This window comes from Ruditapes philippinarum, unplaced genomic scaffold (assembly GCF_026571515.1).
Source record: "Ruditapes philippinarum isolate M1 unplaced genomic scaffold, ASM2657151v2 ctg275_1_1_1_1, whole genome shotgun sequence".
In the NCBI taxonomy this organism is placed as follows: domain Eukaryota; kingdom Metazoa; phylum Mollusca; class Bivalvia; order Venerida; family Veneridae; genus Ruditapes; species Ruditapes philippinarum.
In genome coordinates, this window is record NW_026852998.1 from 579814 (window position 1) to 596662 (window position 16849).

General features: G+C 32.5%; 2 protein-coding genes across 2 annotated transcripts; one reads left to right on the forward strand and one right to left on the reverse strand.

Moving 5' to 3' along the window:
• The first annotated feature begins 181 nt into the window (after window positions 1–181).
• On the forward strand, window positions 182–2153 carry LOC132730920 (uncharacterized). Its single transcript, XM_060717004.1, has 2 exons — window positions 182–363; window positions 782–2153. The coding sequence occupies exon 2, from the start codon at window positions 811–813 to the stop codon at window positions 1795–1797; it is 987 nt and encodes a 328-aa protein (XP_060572987.1). The 5' UTR covers window positions 182–363; window positions 782–810; the 3' UTR covers window positions 1798–2153.
• Window positions 2154–7164: 5011 nt separating this feature from the next.
• Window positions 7165–8391, reverse strand: LOC132731024 (uncharacterized). Its single transcript, XM_060717127.1, has one exon. It carries the CDS (start codon window positions 8389–8391, stop codon window positions 7165–7167), a length of 1227 nt encoding a protein of 408 aa, XP_060573110.1.
• Between the last annotated feature and the right edge of the window lie 8458 nt (window positions 8392–16849).

Consider the following 16849-nt stretch of genomic DNA (forward strand, 5'->3'; position numbering starts at 1 on the left):
TACTTAAAGACCTTGTTTTAACAAGAAGCCAAATATTTCTACCGGTTGTTACCTATTTATAATAATTTTTCGGTAAAATGTTCATACATTTCCACTGAATTTATGCAAAACTGTTATGATAAATGCATAGCGCTAATATTTTAATGTTTATTGAATATCTAAAATGTAAAAGGTTATTACCGTATGTAGTATGGCACGTTAGTAAAGAACGCGTCACGTCACTAAGATATAAACCATGTAACACTTATTAACAGTGAAAAAGACCGGATTTCGGCCAGAGGCTATATTTAGAACACGGTTTTATGTAATTTTGACCATCGAAACCATTGTTGTATTGTCAGTTGTTCGTGTGACAGGAAGTAGGTAAGATATTTATTGTTTCGAATCGCTGTCATTTAAATGTAAATCGTAAAATATATTCAATATTAATAACATTGTATACAAATATTCTTCGAAAAATAAAGCCATCGGCAATTAATTTATCTTATTTTCAAAGTTCAAAGGAGGTTAGACTAATCAGATCTAGAATGATATAATGATTATTTTAAATGATAATTTTTCTTTCTCTGATCATGATAATTTTTCTTTCTCTGATCATAGTCTTTCGGCATGCGACAAAACAATTTTTGACTTTTTTGTGTACTATGGAACGCCACTTCCGACTTCTTTTGACTGGTTAACAATTTTGCCCAGTTGTCAATAGATCTCGTTTTCAATTCTTTAACTTGAACAATCTATTAGCAAATAACCCCATGTTTATGTCATTCCTTATTCATTTCAGATGTTAGAGGAATTCACGCTAAAAATACAATGTTTTCGAAGTCAATTTCTAGGCACATGACGTATAAAAACGTACGGAGGTATTTTAATTCTGTCTTGAATAATGAAACTCTGGCTTCTGTGATAAGTGTTGAATGTAAGGACTCGATAGATCGCTTTCTGGACAGATATGATACGTTTATGTTTGACTGTGATGGTGTTTTATGGAGAAATGATCATATAACACCAATACCTGGTATAAACAATGCAATACAAAAGTTACAATCACTTAATAAACGCATTTTGTATGTAACTAATAACAGCATTGTATCACGTGATTCGCTGCAACGGAAGTTTCACAGTCATGGATTTGAATCACCTCTAGAAAACATATTTGGCAACGGATACTCGGCAGCCGTTTTCATTAAAGAGCTTCTAAAAGTGTCTGGAAAAGTTTACCTCGTTGGTGGTGCTGGGATGAAATGGGAGTTGGACCAAGTCGGTTTGGAATCCGTTGGAATGGGCTCGGATTCAGACACCCCTTCGTCGGATGTTAACGATCTGCTTAAGTATAGATTACATGACGATATCGAAGCAGTGCTTGTAGGTTTTGACGAACATTTTAGCTTCAATAAGATATGCAAAGCTTCCACGTATATCAGTAATCCACAATGTCATTTCATTGCAACAAACAGTATAGAAAAAGGGACGTTTATTGGTCAAGCAGACAACAGACGGCGTATGCCTTTAACTGGCATGATGGTTAATGCAATATCTGAAACAGCTAATAGAATTCCAGTGATTGTCGGTAAACCTAATACAGTCATGTTTGAGTGTATCAAAAAGAAACACGATATAGATAACAGTCGCACAGTGTTTATTGGTGACAGCCTCAAGGCCGACATGGGATTTGCTAAAACAGTTGGGATAGATTCTGCCTTAGTTTTGACAGGTGTAAGTAGTCTGAAAGATTTAAGAGATTGTCCAGATTTGACTCCAACTTACGTCATTAATTGCTTTGCGGACATTGTGACATAGTTAATATTTTAGCCACCCCATGAAATCACTACATGTTCACGGAACTGACAGACTTAACTGCGGCATGACTACAACAATTATTTGAAGAGCATGTTGACTATGCATTTAGTATATTTATTATAAATCTTAACGTTTTAGTTTTAACGTTATTATTATTTTACATAAATGTATATTTTACATTGTTATCTTGCACGTCCATAGACGCTGTTTGTGACAAGAAAACTCAGGGATATATTTGTTGTATATTATGTTATTCACTCTGAAATTAAGATGATATTCGATACTTGCTGACGTACTGGTTACGTGTGCCTGTATTTACATATGTGCATTGTATTTTAAAACTACATTGTTTAACTTTTAAAAATAGATCTATGTGTCTTTATTTTGATTTATCACCATTAATGTTTTTAAAAAATATTTGTAAATATTTGTGATTGATATTTGAAAGATAATTATAGTAACTTCTTTTAATGGGTATATAGCCCCAATCCATTTTAAACATGACCAAAGATTCGTATTTTATTCATGACATATGTATGTGTTCAGTTTTTAAAACTACTGTTTTACTCTATTTTAGCAATCAGTGATTTTGCTTCTGTGATATTCTCAATTTCATTAGAATTATTATATAAACACGTGCAAGAATAAGAATATAATTAAATGAAATGCCTTATTAGGATATATCCATAATATTGGACTTGAATTTCCTCTCGTCAAGACCAACAGCTCAATATGGAGATCATTATTGACATCATTACTAAGATGGATTTAAATTATCAAATATGTATAAAAATATCAATAAGATCTGCAAATTGCATCCGTCAATATGTATATGTATGTATATATGTGTGTATATGTATGTATACTAGTATATGTGTGTATATGTATGTATATATGTGTGTATATGTATGTATATGTGTGTGTATATGTATGTATATATGTGTGTATATGTATGTATATATGTGTGTATATGTATGTATATATGTGTGTATATGTATGTATATAAATGTGAGCAATGTTAATGTTCAAACTTCTCCAAATATTGATGTTTAATGAACATCTATGTTTGTCTTTGCTCGCCATTTATACATTGTAATGACATCATGGGCATATGCCTTATGGAATTAAAGAATAAACTACTATGATAGTCAGCGTCACTGTGTCTTAAAAAGAGAGATACACTACACACGTATAAACAAACATAATATACTGTATATACAAGCATTTTGTGACGAATAAAAGTATTTTCTGTTAACAATTGTTTGTTGTTTATAATTATATAAATTAGCTTGTTACTGATGCGATTTTCTTTCTGGAAAACCACGAAAAACGATTTTTTCCTCTGTCTTTTAGAATACGTCAGTTTTTCCATATGGCACTTACCCTGCTAACATCATACATTTGACATACCTTTCGATGCAAAGTAATTACAACCATGCATTTTTATCCCCCGCCGATGGAATCGGGAGGGGGATATAGTTTTGGCGTTGTCCGTCCGTCCGTCCATCCGTCCGTCCGAATTTCGTTTCCGGAGTAGTTCTCTACAACTACTGGCTGGAATTCAACCAAACTTTATGGGAATCATCAATATCAAGAGGAGATGCGCATATCGTCGGCTTGTTCCGGTCCGACCCTTTAACTCAGAGTTATGGCCCTTTATTAGTTATGTAGTATGCATATAGAGTAAAAATCGTTTCCGGAGTAGTTCTCTGCAACTACTGGCTGGAATTCAACGAAACTTTATGGGAATCATCAATATCAAGAGGAGATGCGCATATCGTCGGCTTGTTCCGGTCAGACCCTTAAACTCAGAGTTATGGCCCTTTATTAGTTATGTAGTATGCATATAGAGTAAAAATCGTTTCCGCGCTACTTCTCTGCAACTACTGGCTGGAATTCAACGAAACTTTATGGGAACCTTCAATACCAAGAGGAGATGCGCATATCGTCGGCTTGTTCGGGTCAGACACTTTAACTCAGAGTTATGGCCCTTGATTAGTTATGCAATATGCATATGGAGTAAAAATCGTTTCCGGAGTAGTTCTCTGCAACTACTGGCTGGAATTCAACGAAACTTTATGGGAATCACCAATATCAAGAGGAGATGCGCATATCGTCGGCTTGTTCCGGTCAGACCCTTTAACTCAGAGTTATGGCCCTTGATTAGTTATGTAGTATGCATATAGAGTAAAAATCGTTTCCGCACTACTTCTCTGCAACTACTGGCTGGAATTCAACGAAACTTTATGGGAACCTTCAATACCAAGAGGAGATGCGCATATCGTCGGCTTGTCAGACACTTTAACTCAGAGTTATGGCCCTTTATTAGTTATGCAGTATCCATATAGAAAAATATTTGTTTCCTCGCTACTTCTCTGCTAATACTGGCTGGAATTCAATGAAACTTTATGGGATACTAAGAGGAGATGTGCATATAGTTGCCTTGTTCCAGTCAGATACTTATATCTCAGATTTATGGCCCTTGATTAGTTATGTAGTTTGCATACATCTCATTGGCATTTCCAGATTTTACTATTTAACACAAAGTTATGGCTCTGTTATTGCCCTGAATATTTATCAAGTTCAAAGAATATTACTGTTTATGCCATGATTAATATATAAATAAAGCCTTATGTCTCCAGTTGTTGTGTTAATAATAACCAGTACTCGGCGGGGGATATAAATTCAACGAATTTGCTTGTTATAACTTGATAGTTTATAGAAACGAATTGGCTTCTTTTTATCTTTTAGCAAAAGCTAGGTCACCCAACATGACAATACATTAAATATTCTGATTAGACTTTATTTTTTCATGGATTTATGTCCTCGTGTTATTTTATTTTCTTTCCGGAACGTCTGTAACAGGTATTTTGCAGTACTAAAAACTTTGATGTGTTTTTCTCTTTCCGTGGCAATCTTGGGGTGAAAATAGAGCGATGATTGCTGTTACTTGTTTTCCTTGCCCCTATGATCCAACCATAAAATATTGGGAGCCAACTGACCAATGAGAATCGTTCTTTGTAATCAAAAATCCGGCTTGCAGTACTTGATTTGCGATGATTCTCCTTTTTAACACGGCCCACACCAAACTCAACACATTCAATTTTGTACTATTTTGGCTTACACCTTGGGAAGCAACTTTGGTCACGTGACCACAAAAGTCAACGTACACGGTCAAAATCATATATAGGTACTAGGTTTCGGGAAAAAATCCTTCTGAAAGGTTTGTAGAACTCATTGAATGTAACGATTTTTTTAACTAGATGTCTCGATTCTAAAAACGTCATTTTTTCGATGTTACTAAAACATCGGAAAAATGACGCTTTTAGAATCAAGACATCTGCGATAAAAATCGTTACATTTGAAATCTTTGAGTTCTACAATTAAACCTCTCAAAAGGATTTTTTTATTCCCAAAACCAAGTGTCTATGGCCAAAATGAGCCAAAATAGCTCGGCTGAGGTAGAATTTTTGTGTGATTATTTTTCTATCGAAAATTCAGTAATTAATTAATTAATTAATTAACCTTAGAGAGCTTTTAAAGGTGTTACTTCTTCAAACATTAGCAGAAGGATTTCAAAACGTCCTGAGATGCCTGGTTAAATGAATTTCTAAATCACAGAGGGAGCTAGCATCTACATACAGGTGGCACTGTATTAAACAACTCATCTGCATGATGATTGGTCTGAAAAAACTAAAACGTCACTAAAATTTACTGAACAAAAATTTAAGGCTTAATTATCATTTAGGTACATTACTATTCTAATAACAGACTGTCATTTATTCATGGAAAAGCTAAACATAAAACAATATTAATGTTTTATTCAAATGATGATAATAATGACAAAGTTTAAAAGAATCAAAATACTACTTTAATTATGGTTCCAGTGAAATGAGTTATTTGTTTGTTTGTTTGATTTTTATTTATTTATTTATTTATTATCGTACATTATATCTAAACACGTCTTTTTAAACATTTTTGACGAATTAAAAGTATGTTATTATTATCTGTAAGTTGTTTACTTTTTACCAGTTTTAGCTTGCAAATACAGTACCGAACAGCACATATACTTTATTTCTGACTCGGGCTCACCACCCATCATCATAACACACATATACATGTATATCTATTACAAAGCATGCATCAAGAAATCATGTTATTATGAATTCAATCAGTTATATTCCCATATAAAGAAATACATACAAAACATGATATAGTTAATTTAATTTATTGAGGATGTCAAAAAAAAGAAAAATAAATTACTACATTAATAATATCATATTGATGTGCTAATCTACTACATTGTCTCGTCTTTCAAACGATTTGCTACAAAATATTGCCAATTTTCTGATAACCATTTAACAACTGTATGAGTTTGTAAATACTGGGTTTAGCAATGTAGTATCTTGAAATATATATATATACATACTTCAAAAATCTCTATAAAATGGACATATTAATGAATAAAGTGAAATTCAGCCTCTATATCACCAGACATACATATTGTGCATTTTCTTTGACTTTTTTCAATACCCCTATGTCTTTTAGATTCCAAATATAGTTTGTGGGAACCTAATATTATTTTTGCAAGTATTGATCTGTGTTTGGCATTTTGTAGATGCATGTAGTAGATCTATTTCACAATAATAAAATGTATTGCAGTTGGATAGCTTATTGTCGGGAACCTTAAATTCGTTTACACAAAACAAAAGGTATAAGACTGCAAAACAGTAATTAAACAATAACTGACAGTCAATTTACAGTAATTAATGTTCAATTACTAGAAGTTTACATCAAATTTTGCAAGTTTATGCAATTGATGAATTCGTTTTGATGACAAAAACAAACATTCGAACGTTTTCCAATCGGATATTCATCACACAAATTCAATTGCTTTAATTAAAATGTACTTGTGTTTGTAGATTATCTCTTTTCGTCGTTTCCTTTCATTTTCTCGCATAGCAACGACATAAAAATACTTGACACACCAACAGTAAATAGTGCAATAGATACCATAACGTTCGTCGATCGGCAAATAAAAGAATAAAAAAGTTGTATCCTTCTAAAAAGCCGGTTTTTTTCTAACTTTCAATTGATTTGGCATGATACTTATCATTTTAATTCCATTATTTCTCTATCTATCTATCCGGGTGGAAACGGGTATCGAGACCAAGCAGAAATTTTATACAGCCAAGCATTCAGAATAAGTATTTCCTTTATATTTAACTGTTGTCTTTTCAAAGTTTTACAAAAGTTTACTCATCAAGAGAGAATATCTAAAATACTTTTGATATGTTTATTTGCACCTTATCATGCAAAATCCCTAATTTATTCTAGTCTTTCAGGCACGTTTTCAACGGCACATAATTATCTTTCGGTACTGAAAAGTTTAATGTGTTTGTTTCTTTCCATACCAACAAACAGCATTGCAGTTTTAGGATGTAGAAAGAGTGATACAGGATTGATTACCTGATCTTTTTCGATCACTTCCTTTATTCTTTTGCCCCTTTTATCCAACCGTAAAACATTGTTTGACATGAATCCGCTGATCAACACATTGCCTCGACCGTCGTCACATATTCCATACGGCGATTTAAGCTTGTCATTTTTTATTCTTCGAATTTCATTTCCCTGTAAATCAAGAACTTTTACGTCATCTGCGTCGGTCACAAACACTTCATCTGAGGCGCTGTTTACAAAAATTTGTCTTGGTCTCGTGAATAATTGTTTTCCGGTGTTGTCGTTGATAACCTTACGTTTTCCATCCATGGCAACAACTCGGACATGGCCAGGTCCTTCATTTCCTATTCCAGCACAAGCAACATAGAAGTTATCTTTGTGGTAAAAAAGGCCGCGACAAGGTTGGTCAACTTGAATATCCCTTTGAACCTTTATTGTGTGGTCGTCAACTGTTAGAATTTGGATTCGTTGAGCATCAGTTAATGTTACTGCATATTCGTTTTTCTTGATTTTGCAAAGTCCCCAAGGACAACCTCTGCATTTAAGAGCATTTAACACATTTTGTGAGCTATCTAACAGCTTGATTGTCTGATTCCAAAAATCAGCGACAATTACGCTTCCATCTTCAAGAGCCTGTGTGCTGTAGATATGGTAGGCCAAATATCCGTCCTTTTCGTGCGATATATTTAAGTCACTTACATATGTCACCATGAAGTCTTTATCATCTAACGCTTTCACGTTAGGATTTCCCTCTGATTTCATTGTACTCATTAGATCATCAACAGTTATCCCAAGCTGCCGCGTTTCTATTTTAGTTGTGTCTAACATTTTCTGAGTGTCTGCTATAGTCTCATATATATTTTTAGCACAATCAAGAACTTTTGTTTCATCGTTGATAAGACCAATGTTTGTTCCAAGATGTTCTAAAGTATTTACCATTTCTTCTGTCTGTCGCAGCTTCGATAAAGTATTTCTACAATATTCCTTAACCCTATTCCCAATTTGTTTAGCCGTTCGTTCGTATAAAATAGAGCCATTCTCTGACCCATACTGTAGAGACTCAAGTCTAGATTGTGCAGCTCTAGAAGCAGATTTTCTACTTGAAGCTGACATAGCTGAATACTCTCTGTACATTCTTTAAATAAATGAAATGCACCAATACCATAACATATACCGGTATATTTGTTTAGTTTAAACCATTAGCTTTTATCACAGCTTTAAATGATTTCTTACGCTTTTATTAAATCTTGTACGAATGCCAAGTGTTTTGAAATTGTTTATGTCATTTTTTTATTTTTATCACATTCACAGACTGGTGTACGTGGTGTCACTTGATAAACATATTTATATATACTCGTTTATATTTTACAATTGTTAAAATAAGTTTTTGGAAATGTTAATGAGACGTTTTCAAAAATAAAGATCGATAAATATATAGACTTATCTACTTTAAAAACGCACCACTCGTATTTAGTTAGTTTAAACATATCTATTTCAATATTTTACATATTTTACATTTTTATATGTATTTACATGAAAATGAGAAAGATGGCATGGAACTTTGAACGAATATAATGCTACATTCATATCGTACGTCCTTTTCAATATTGTCCAGAAACTTTAACACTGGCCGTTTATTTATAAATGGACTGTATTTATACTTCGACATAACAACCCTTTGGACAGACAAGACATTAAAGTAGAACTAAACCTTGACATATAAATGGCATTGACCTTAAAGGTCAAATACTTAAATTTTACTTGATTTTTGCTATAACCCTGCTATTTTTGTTTGTTTGTTTATTTGATTGAGTTTTTCGTCACACCTACACAGTTTAGGTCATATGGCGACATTCCAGCTTAACTCTTGCAAGAGACCTCAGGTGCCCTTCCGTGCATTATTCAGGCACGTTGTTATAATATATATTATATGAATGGTGGTCTTCATATTTGGACACACCGATCCATCGGACATGACTTCCTCTCATCATTGACCCTGATTCCGAAAGTCAAATTAGTGAATTTTGCTTGATTTTTTGCTTTGTTACCTATGAATTAAGAAATCAGGAATACTATAATTTAATATTCATATCTGTAAAAAAGTCTAGAATTAAAAAAATTCTTAAACAAAATAACTTCATTATTGGAATTTCTATAGCCTGGTCATGTGCTACGTACATGTTTGTAGAGTTTTTCACTAAGTGAACTTATTTTAGGAGTTCCATTTCATTTTTATCATTCAATTTGATTGATTATTTCTGCTCTTCTTAAGTATTGAATTATCTTTACTAACTATAGTTACGCATGACAAATTTAACATTATTCAACTTTTCTTTCAAAACTTTTTTTTTAATTTACAGACGATATTAAATGAGAGCTGATTCAATACTGAATTTATTGAACGAGTTTTGTAAAATTACATTATGCGAGCCTCTGTTTAATCTATGCGAATATATGTACTCTATTTATCAAATAACCAACATAAGAACTGTTTATGTACAATGAAAACAATCCTTTTTTGTTATTGACGCGTCTTTAGAGAAACGCTTTAGGATATGCTTGTTTAATGTTTTCACTTTTATTCAGAGTAAACTGAGTGCACGGGTGTATATTGTTTATCTCTCTTAATAATTCAACAGTGTTAGTGTTTTTCCTGCGTATTGAAAAACAATCAGCTAACAATATTTTCCAGATCATTTTCATGTAATTTAATAAATTCGTTTCCGTGAATTAATTGTTGCTATTCTTTCATAAAGTGTTTTCTCTAGAGATCCAAGTGCAAAACAAAAGTGCATATGTTTGAGTGGCCTTTGTTCCCATCGCTGTTCCTTTTTTATTCTGGATATATTTACTATCAAAGTAAATAGTTATTTTTTTTAGAGTAAGTTGAAGTGATTTCAATAAAGATGGATGTAGGAATCTAGTATCTATTTTATCGGGAAAATTGGGAAATTTTAAATTGAATGTAGACCAAGATCATGTGGATGGAATGTTTGTAGACATCTTAAGTAACTTAAATAGTGTCTTTCTCTACATTTTCCGGAAAGTAATTGAGGAAGTCTTAGTCATCTCGAATAAAAATAGGTTTTTAATATGAGGTCTAAAAGCGAGGGTTCAAAGGTAAAAGGTTATAACTGCCATTTTTGCTGAAATCGACTTTTTATGTTTTTGTATTTTCTGATCGTAAGATCAGTAAATACATAGCTAACATCCACGGTCTAACACAAAATTTCCTTACAGTCCTAACAACGCAAAGTAGTTCTCACTCATAACTGCTTAAAAACCAGCAATTTAAAAGAAAGAATAATTTTTAATGTAGGCATTTAACAAATTACAGTGCATTAAAAGTTTAGATTAGTCAATAGAAATATGAGGTTACAATCACAAATTTCGCGGATGAATATCTTTATAACCCAATGAAAAATGTTCGGCTATTTCCGTAAAGCTTCGGATTATCATGAATATCATTTTAATCAATGAAAATGCTATTTTTAGCTATGTCGATTAATGAATACTCCAGAGCGTAGTACACAAATAAATCTGACTGTCGAGTAGTGGAATATATACATGTCGGACTGTTTTGGCGAGAAGATTTTCGCTAAATTATTTTCATCAGTGTTAAACAACAGGTTTATCGTGAACAAAATACCTCGAAATTAATAAGGATTGCAAACACGAAATGGAAATTCTCAATTTAGAATTACATAATGTATTCGTTTTTATTCAAGGTACATATGTATTACTTCGCCGTGGTGCAGAGGTAAGCGGTCTCGTTGAGGGTGTGAGAGGCCTATGGTTCAAATCCTAGTCGAGGCAATTATATTTTTTTTCATGCAAAATTCCATATGCATCAATCTCAAACTGTTATAGAAGAAAATCAAAACGCTGTCGCTGCGTAAGATGAATTATAGTATATAAAAATAAACTTATACAGGAAAGTACATACAAATAGTCAGTATGATTTAGATTGCAAAGATCAGAAAATACCATAGAGCTGCAGCCCTTTGATTTATAATGTACTTATTGTCCTTTATGTTTGGCGAAAATATTATATAAATATTCAATCCTTATAAGGGCAAAACATTAAAAAGTATTTTGTAATAACTTTTTTTCTACAAATTATGTAGGGGTAAACGGTGCTAAGTGTATTTATGACCTGTTGTTTACTTGTTGTTCCACATGTTGTGAAGAATCTGTAGTGGAAAAAGGTTATAACTGATTTTATCACCTTTTTCCTCTGACACAATACTGCATTCATACAGTTCACAGGCACTATCTGTTATCTCTTTTCCCAAGAAATTTATCTTGTAGATTTAAATGCAGCGAGAATATAACCGAAGATGAAAGACAGAAAATATTCAGTACATACTGGTCAATGGGTGATTACAAAAGTCAGAGGCAATTCATTTGTTTCCATGTTGCCAATAAAGAACCAGAAAAGGTATCTAAACAGAGAAGAAAACAAAGAACTACTTCAAATTCGTTTTTCTTCACAGTTGGTGGCAAAATGGTTAGAGTGTGCAATGACTTTTTCTAAAAACTCTCGATGTCGGTTCCAAAACAGTTGCAAACGCAGTTAAGCACAAAGTGGCAGGGTTATATGTTGGAAATGACAAGAAAGGGAAAGCTGTGCCTGGAAATAAAACAAAGAAATATCACAGATCATTTGTAAAGAAACACATCGAAAGCTTTCCGACTTTTGAATCACACTACACACGAAAAGACTTCAACAGGAAGTATCTAACGCAAGATTTAAGTATAAGACGAATGTACTCACTGTATGTAGAAAAATGCAAAGGACAAAATAGAAGGTGTGTTTCAGAGTCTGTATACAGAAACATTTTCTGTACAGTATATAACTTGTCTTTCTTCCATCCTAAGCAAGATCAATGTCCACTCTGCAATCTGTATGACACTTTGAGAATGGAAGATAGACTAGATGAGGCAACAAAAGCAAAATATCAGGCACACCAAGAAAGAAAAAAACAATGCTAGAATGGAAAAATCAGCCGATAAAGAACGGACAAAGAAAGATCCAAAGTTTTCTGTGTCGGCATTTGATATCCAGGCTGTATCGCCAAACACCATGCAGTTTAATTGGTGAACTTTATTACAAAAGAAAACTGTGTTGTTACAATAATTATTTGTCATTCTATGAACTGGGAAATGGTAACGGGACTTGTTATCTTTGGGATGAGACACAGGGGAAACGAGGCTCGTGCGAAGTAGGAACTTGTGTGTACTTGTGTGTTACTGCTGATGCAAGTAAGACATCTGTTATTGAAGAAGTGACATTATATAGTGATACATGTGGGGGAGCGAATCGCAATCAGTTTGTTGCAAGTTGCTTAGTTCACTGTGTCCAGTATATTCCTCACATCAAGTGTATAAACCACAATTTACTCGAAAGTGGTCATTCAGAAATGGAATGTGATTCCATACATGCATCTATCGAGCATGCAAAAAGCCTCACAAAAGTACAGGTTCCATATCAGGGGGAAACAGTTATATCATAAGCACGCCGGAAGCAACCATATATTGTCGTTCTAATAAAATACACTGACATACTAGATTACAAGTTGTACAAAGAACAAAACTTTGGCTCAATGAAATTTGATGTTGATGGAGAACGTGTTAATTGGCTGAATATAAAATGGATTCAAGTTCGTAAAGACAAAGAAATGAAAGAATACAGTATTTTTGTGAACTATGGTTTTTGATGTGAGTTCAATGCAGAAGAAGAGCAGAAGCAAAGAAAAGTCTCTTAAGGCTCTACGAAAGGCTTATACAGAGAAACTCTCAATATATGCTGCAAAAAAAAGCTGATTTTATGTCTCTGGGACAATTCCGAATGAGTACGAATCATATTACGAGTCATTGCCATGCAGCAAATCTATAAAACACAAACTGTTATTGAGAGTGAAGAAAATGAGTGAACTTCATGGAATAATTAATGACAAACATTCACATTTTGTGACAGTAGTCTTTATTTACTTAACTATGATATGGGTCACTAATATCCTTAATTGCTGATGTCTGGGGTATGTTTGACTTCAATTCGATTATATACCAGAGAACATTCAAAATAAATGAAAATTTGTAAACTTAGATTTTAGTGCGTATTTTCCTAACTTTTTAGTTATCAATTATTCTGTAGAATCTAAATATTGAGCAGGTATATATTTCATATTTCTATGAATGAAAATTGTCAATTTTGTGTTTGAGTATTATTGTGCATGTGTGTTAATGACATTACGTAAGGTTCTTCAAAGTAAGGACATAATTAATAAATTTGCAACAGTAACAATTACTGCAACATCTAAATTCTTTTCAGAGGAACAAGGCTATAAATATCTGTAAAATGATATTATTTTGATCTTAGAACTTTAAAACAAAACATAATTACAGTGTTTTATCAGCACCAAGCAAGGTAAACTAAACAAAATATGACCTAACGTAGTCAACAAATATGGGAGAATCAAAATTGTTATAAGAATATTACGGAAAATAAAGTTGTATTAAAATATATGGTTTTTTGCGTTTTTCTCGAAATATTGAAAATGGCAGTTATTACCTTTTACCTTTGAACCCTCGAAAGGTGGCTAAGTCTCTATGTTACACTGTTAGGTCCCCATACAATATGTCTAAACTTTTATATCATCTAGTGCAGAAACTTTAATATATTTTAATTTATTCGAGCTTAATTCCTACTTTTAAACAAACTCACGACAAGGCTGAACTACTTGGATATATTTTTTGAATATTTAATGTGTGGTCGTTGACTGTTAGACTTTGGATTCGTTGAGCATCATGTAATGTTACTCCAAATTCGTTTTTGTTCAAACGTCAACCTCTACATTCAACAGTCGACACGTTTGCGAACATCTATGAGTTTTATTTCTTTGTTCCAATAGTACCAATGCTCGTCCCTACTTGTTCTAAATTTTTCACCATTTTTCCTGTTTGTCGATCGAAGTTTGTTCAATGTATAACCGGAATATTCTTTGACCACAGTTCCAATTTGTTTAGCACTTCGTACAAATAGCATAGAACCAGTAACTGATTCAAGTCGTACACAATCTAGTCTAGTTCGTGCAACTATAGCTGCAGATTTTCTACTTGGTCCTAACATTGCCGATTACTCTTTGTACAGTCTAAAATGACAGATTTAATGTTTGTCACTAGAACAATCGCAAATTGTTAATTTAAAAATTTAAAGTTGTAAAAAGCTTTTTTTGTTTGCTTTTTGATAACGTTCATCCTGAAAACGTCGAGTTTATTATATACTTATGAATGAAATATTGAGAAATATTGATGAAATAAAATGCGTATTTTTATTTTCCGTATTTTCACTGTAAAAATTTATTTTTCACTGGTATTTTCCGTATTTTCACTGGTGTCTTGCCGGACTACTTTCTTCTAAATTCAGCTAATAAACAAAATTAAAAGGGAACTCTTTCTATTCATAGGCTAAATGAAGAAAAAAAGTATATAATAAACAGAAAATTCAAGTTTTTTCCATAAATACAGGATTTATTTTCATTTTGTGGTAAGAAAATTATCATATATCACTCGTGGCTACTGCCACTCGTGAAATATTTATTTTCAAACCAGTCGATGAAAATAAATCCTGTGTTTATAAAAGAAACTTGAATATCCTCTATATATTGACTTTCTCTGTCTGAAAATTTAGGATTATGCCATGCCGACTCAAAACTTTCTCTATATCATGTCATCATTTTTCAAAGATTTATAACATATCGAAAAGGTTGTCGAATAGCTTTATCACTTAATTATATGAAAAGGTTGCGGGTATATGTACACACTATAATCAATGTTGTTTTGCTTAAAAGCTAAAATGCAAAGAGTAACATGGGACAAAACGCCTAACTTAAGCATCTTTCTATGATGAACCCATACATATTTACCTACACTACTCTACACTGAGCTACAGTACTCCAGCTGTGGGCAAACACATCTGTGGTGTTTCTAAATTCAAAATTACGCCATTTACGTGTTCAAATGTTGAATTCTTAAAGCCGGTGCTAGAGGGCGTGAAAGTAACTTGAACTTTCCATTACCGTCCATGAACAGGCTCAACCAAACCAAGCCTGCAACTTTTTCAATTTTGTCGTTTTGTGCGTTCTTGTGTGATTCTGTTTTTATCTGTTTTGAAGATATTTTTCTTGGGATGATTTGTTTTATAAAATTAAACAGTTTTGGTAAATGTCGTTACAAACGATATATGGAGAGCCTTAAACTTAAAGAAAGAATTTCTATCTGTAATTATGAAAAACAGTGTTCAACAACAAAAACAAGACGAATAACACTGTAGAAAAGATCACAGTCACAATAAGAGCAGCCGCGGATAGGTTTTCTTTTGTCCCGAGCAAGTGTAGGCATCGGACTCACTCCCTCCTTCCTCAGTTACTCGTACATGTACTTATATTGCGTCATACGAATGAGAATTAAAGCTTTACATGTTTACATTTGTAGAGAGTCTTCGGTAAAAACTGAAACTGTGTCTTAAAGAATGATATATTAAACTCAAGTATAGTCGTGTTCTCTTTTTATAGAAAGGAATATTTATCATAGGCATAAAAAATACAGATATCTGAAGATTTTTCAAGATTTTACAGTATACCTTAATTGCAAAGAAATCTTTTTCATGACTTTCTTATAGATCTACTTCCACATAATAAAACGGAAATGAGTGTATTACCTCAAATGGGCGTGCTGCCTAATGTTACCCTTTTTAAACTTTAAGTAGTACAAAACAAAGTTGTTCGTTATATTCATGGTTATTCCTCTAGAAAATCATTGAAAGTTATTGATTTTAGCAGTATTGGGTGGCTTAATATAGAAAATAGAGTCATACAGTTAAGACTCAATCATGTACACAAAATATTTAATAAAAAGTGTCCATCTTATATGTATGATAACTTTTCTTTAAAGTCTGTTCATTGTTATAATAGTAGAAACAGTGTAGGGAACTTTCATATACCCCATGTTAATAGTTTTACAAAAAGTACATTTTTTACCAGGGTATTAGGGATTGGAACATGCTCCCACTTGATATTAAAAAGGAAAGTAACTTTTTTAACTTTAAAAAGAAAGTAAAAGCTGAACTAAGCAAAAATATGAAACAATTTGAACAAGCTGATTTTATTTTGATAAGTTTTAGAGATAATTGTTTTAATCAATATAGTACATGTTTTATATAAATGTATCTTGTGATTGGTTTTGTGATATATATAAATAGATATCTTTCATTGGTGTGATAACTAGTCATATTCATAGTATTATTCCTGCAAATATGTGATATATGTAATTAACATAATGTGCAATAGAAAATAATATTATTTGATATCAGTCCAGTAAATCATCTCTAAGTATGGACCTGAATGCCATTTCTCAAGAAAATATATTCTTTACCATCAAAGGACCCCATTGGAAATAAGTTCTCTATTTTATATCGAACTTTCATGGGTTATCCTGTGTTGTATATATTGTCTTGAAGTCAACAAGATCTTGATTTAATTATGAATGTAAAGTTATTATTTTTCAATTTAATTACTGTGTTAAAAACAAT

Excerpts from the sequence above, each read along its gene's own strand:
- LOC132730920 (XM_060717004.1), top strand. The coding sequence starts at position 811 with ATGTTTTCGAAGTCAATTTCTAGGCACATGACGTATAAAAACGTACGG.
- LOC132731024 (XM_060717127.1), bottom strand. The coding sequence starts at position 8,391 with ATGTACAGAGAGTATTCAGCTATGTCAGCTTCAAGTAGAAAATCTGCT.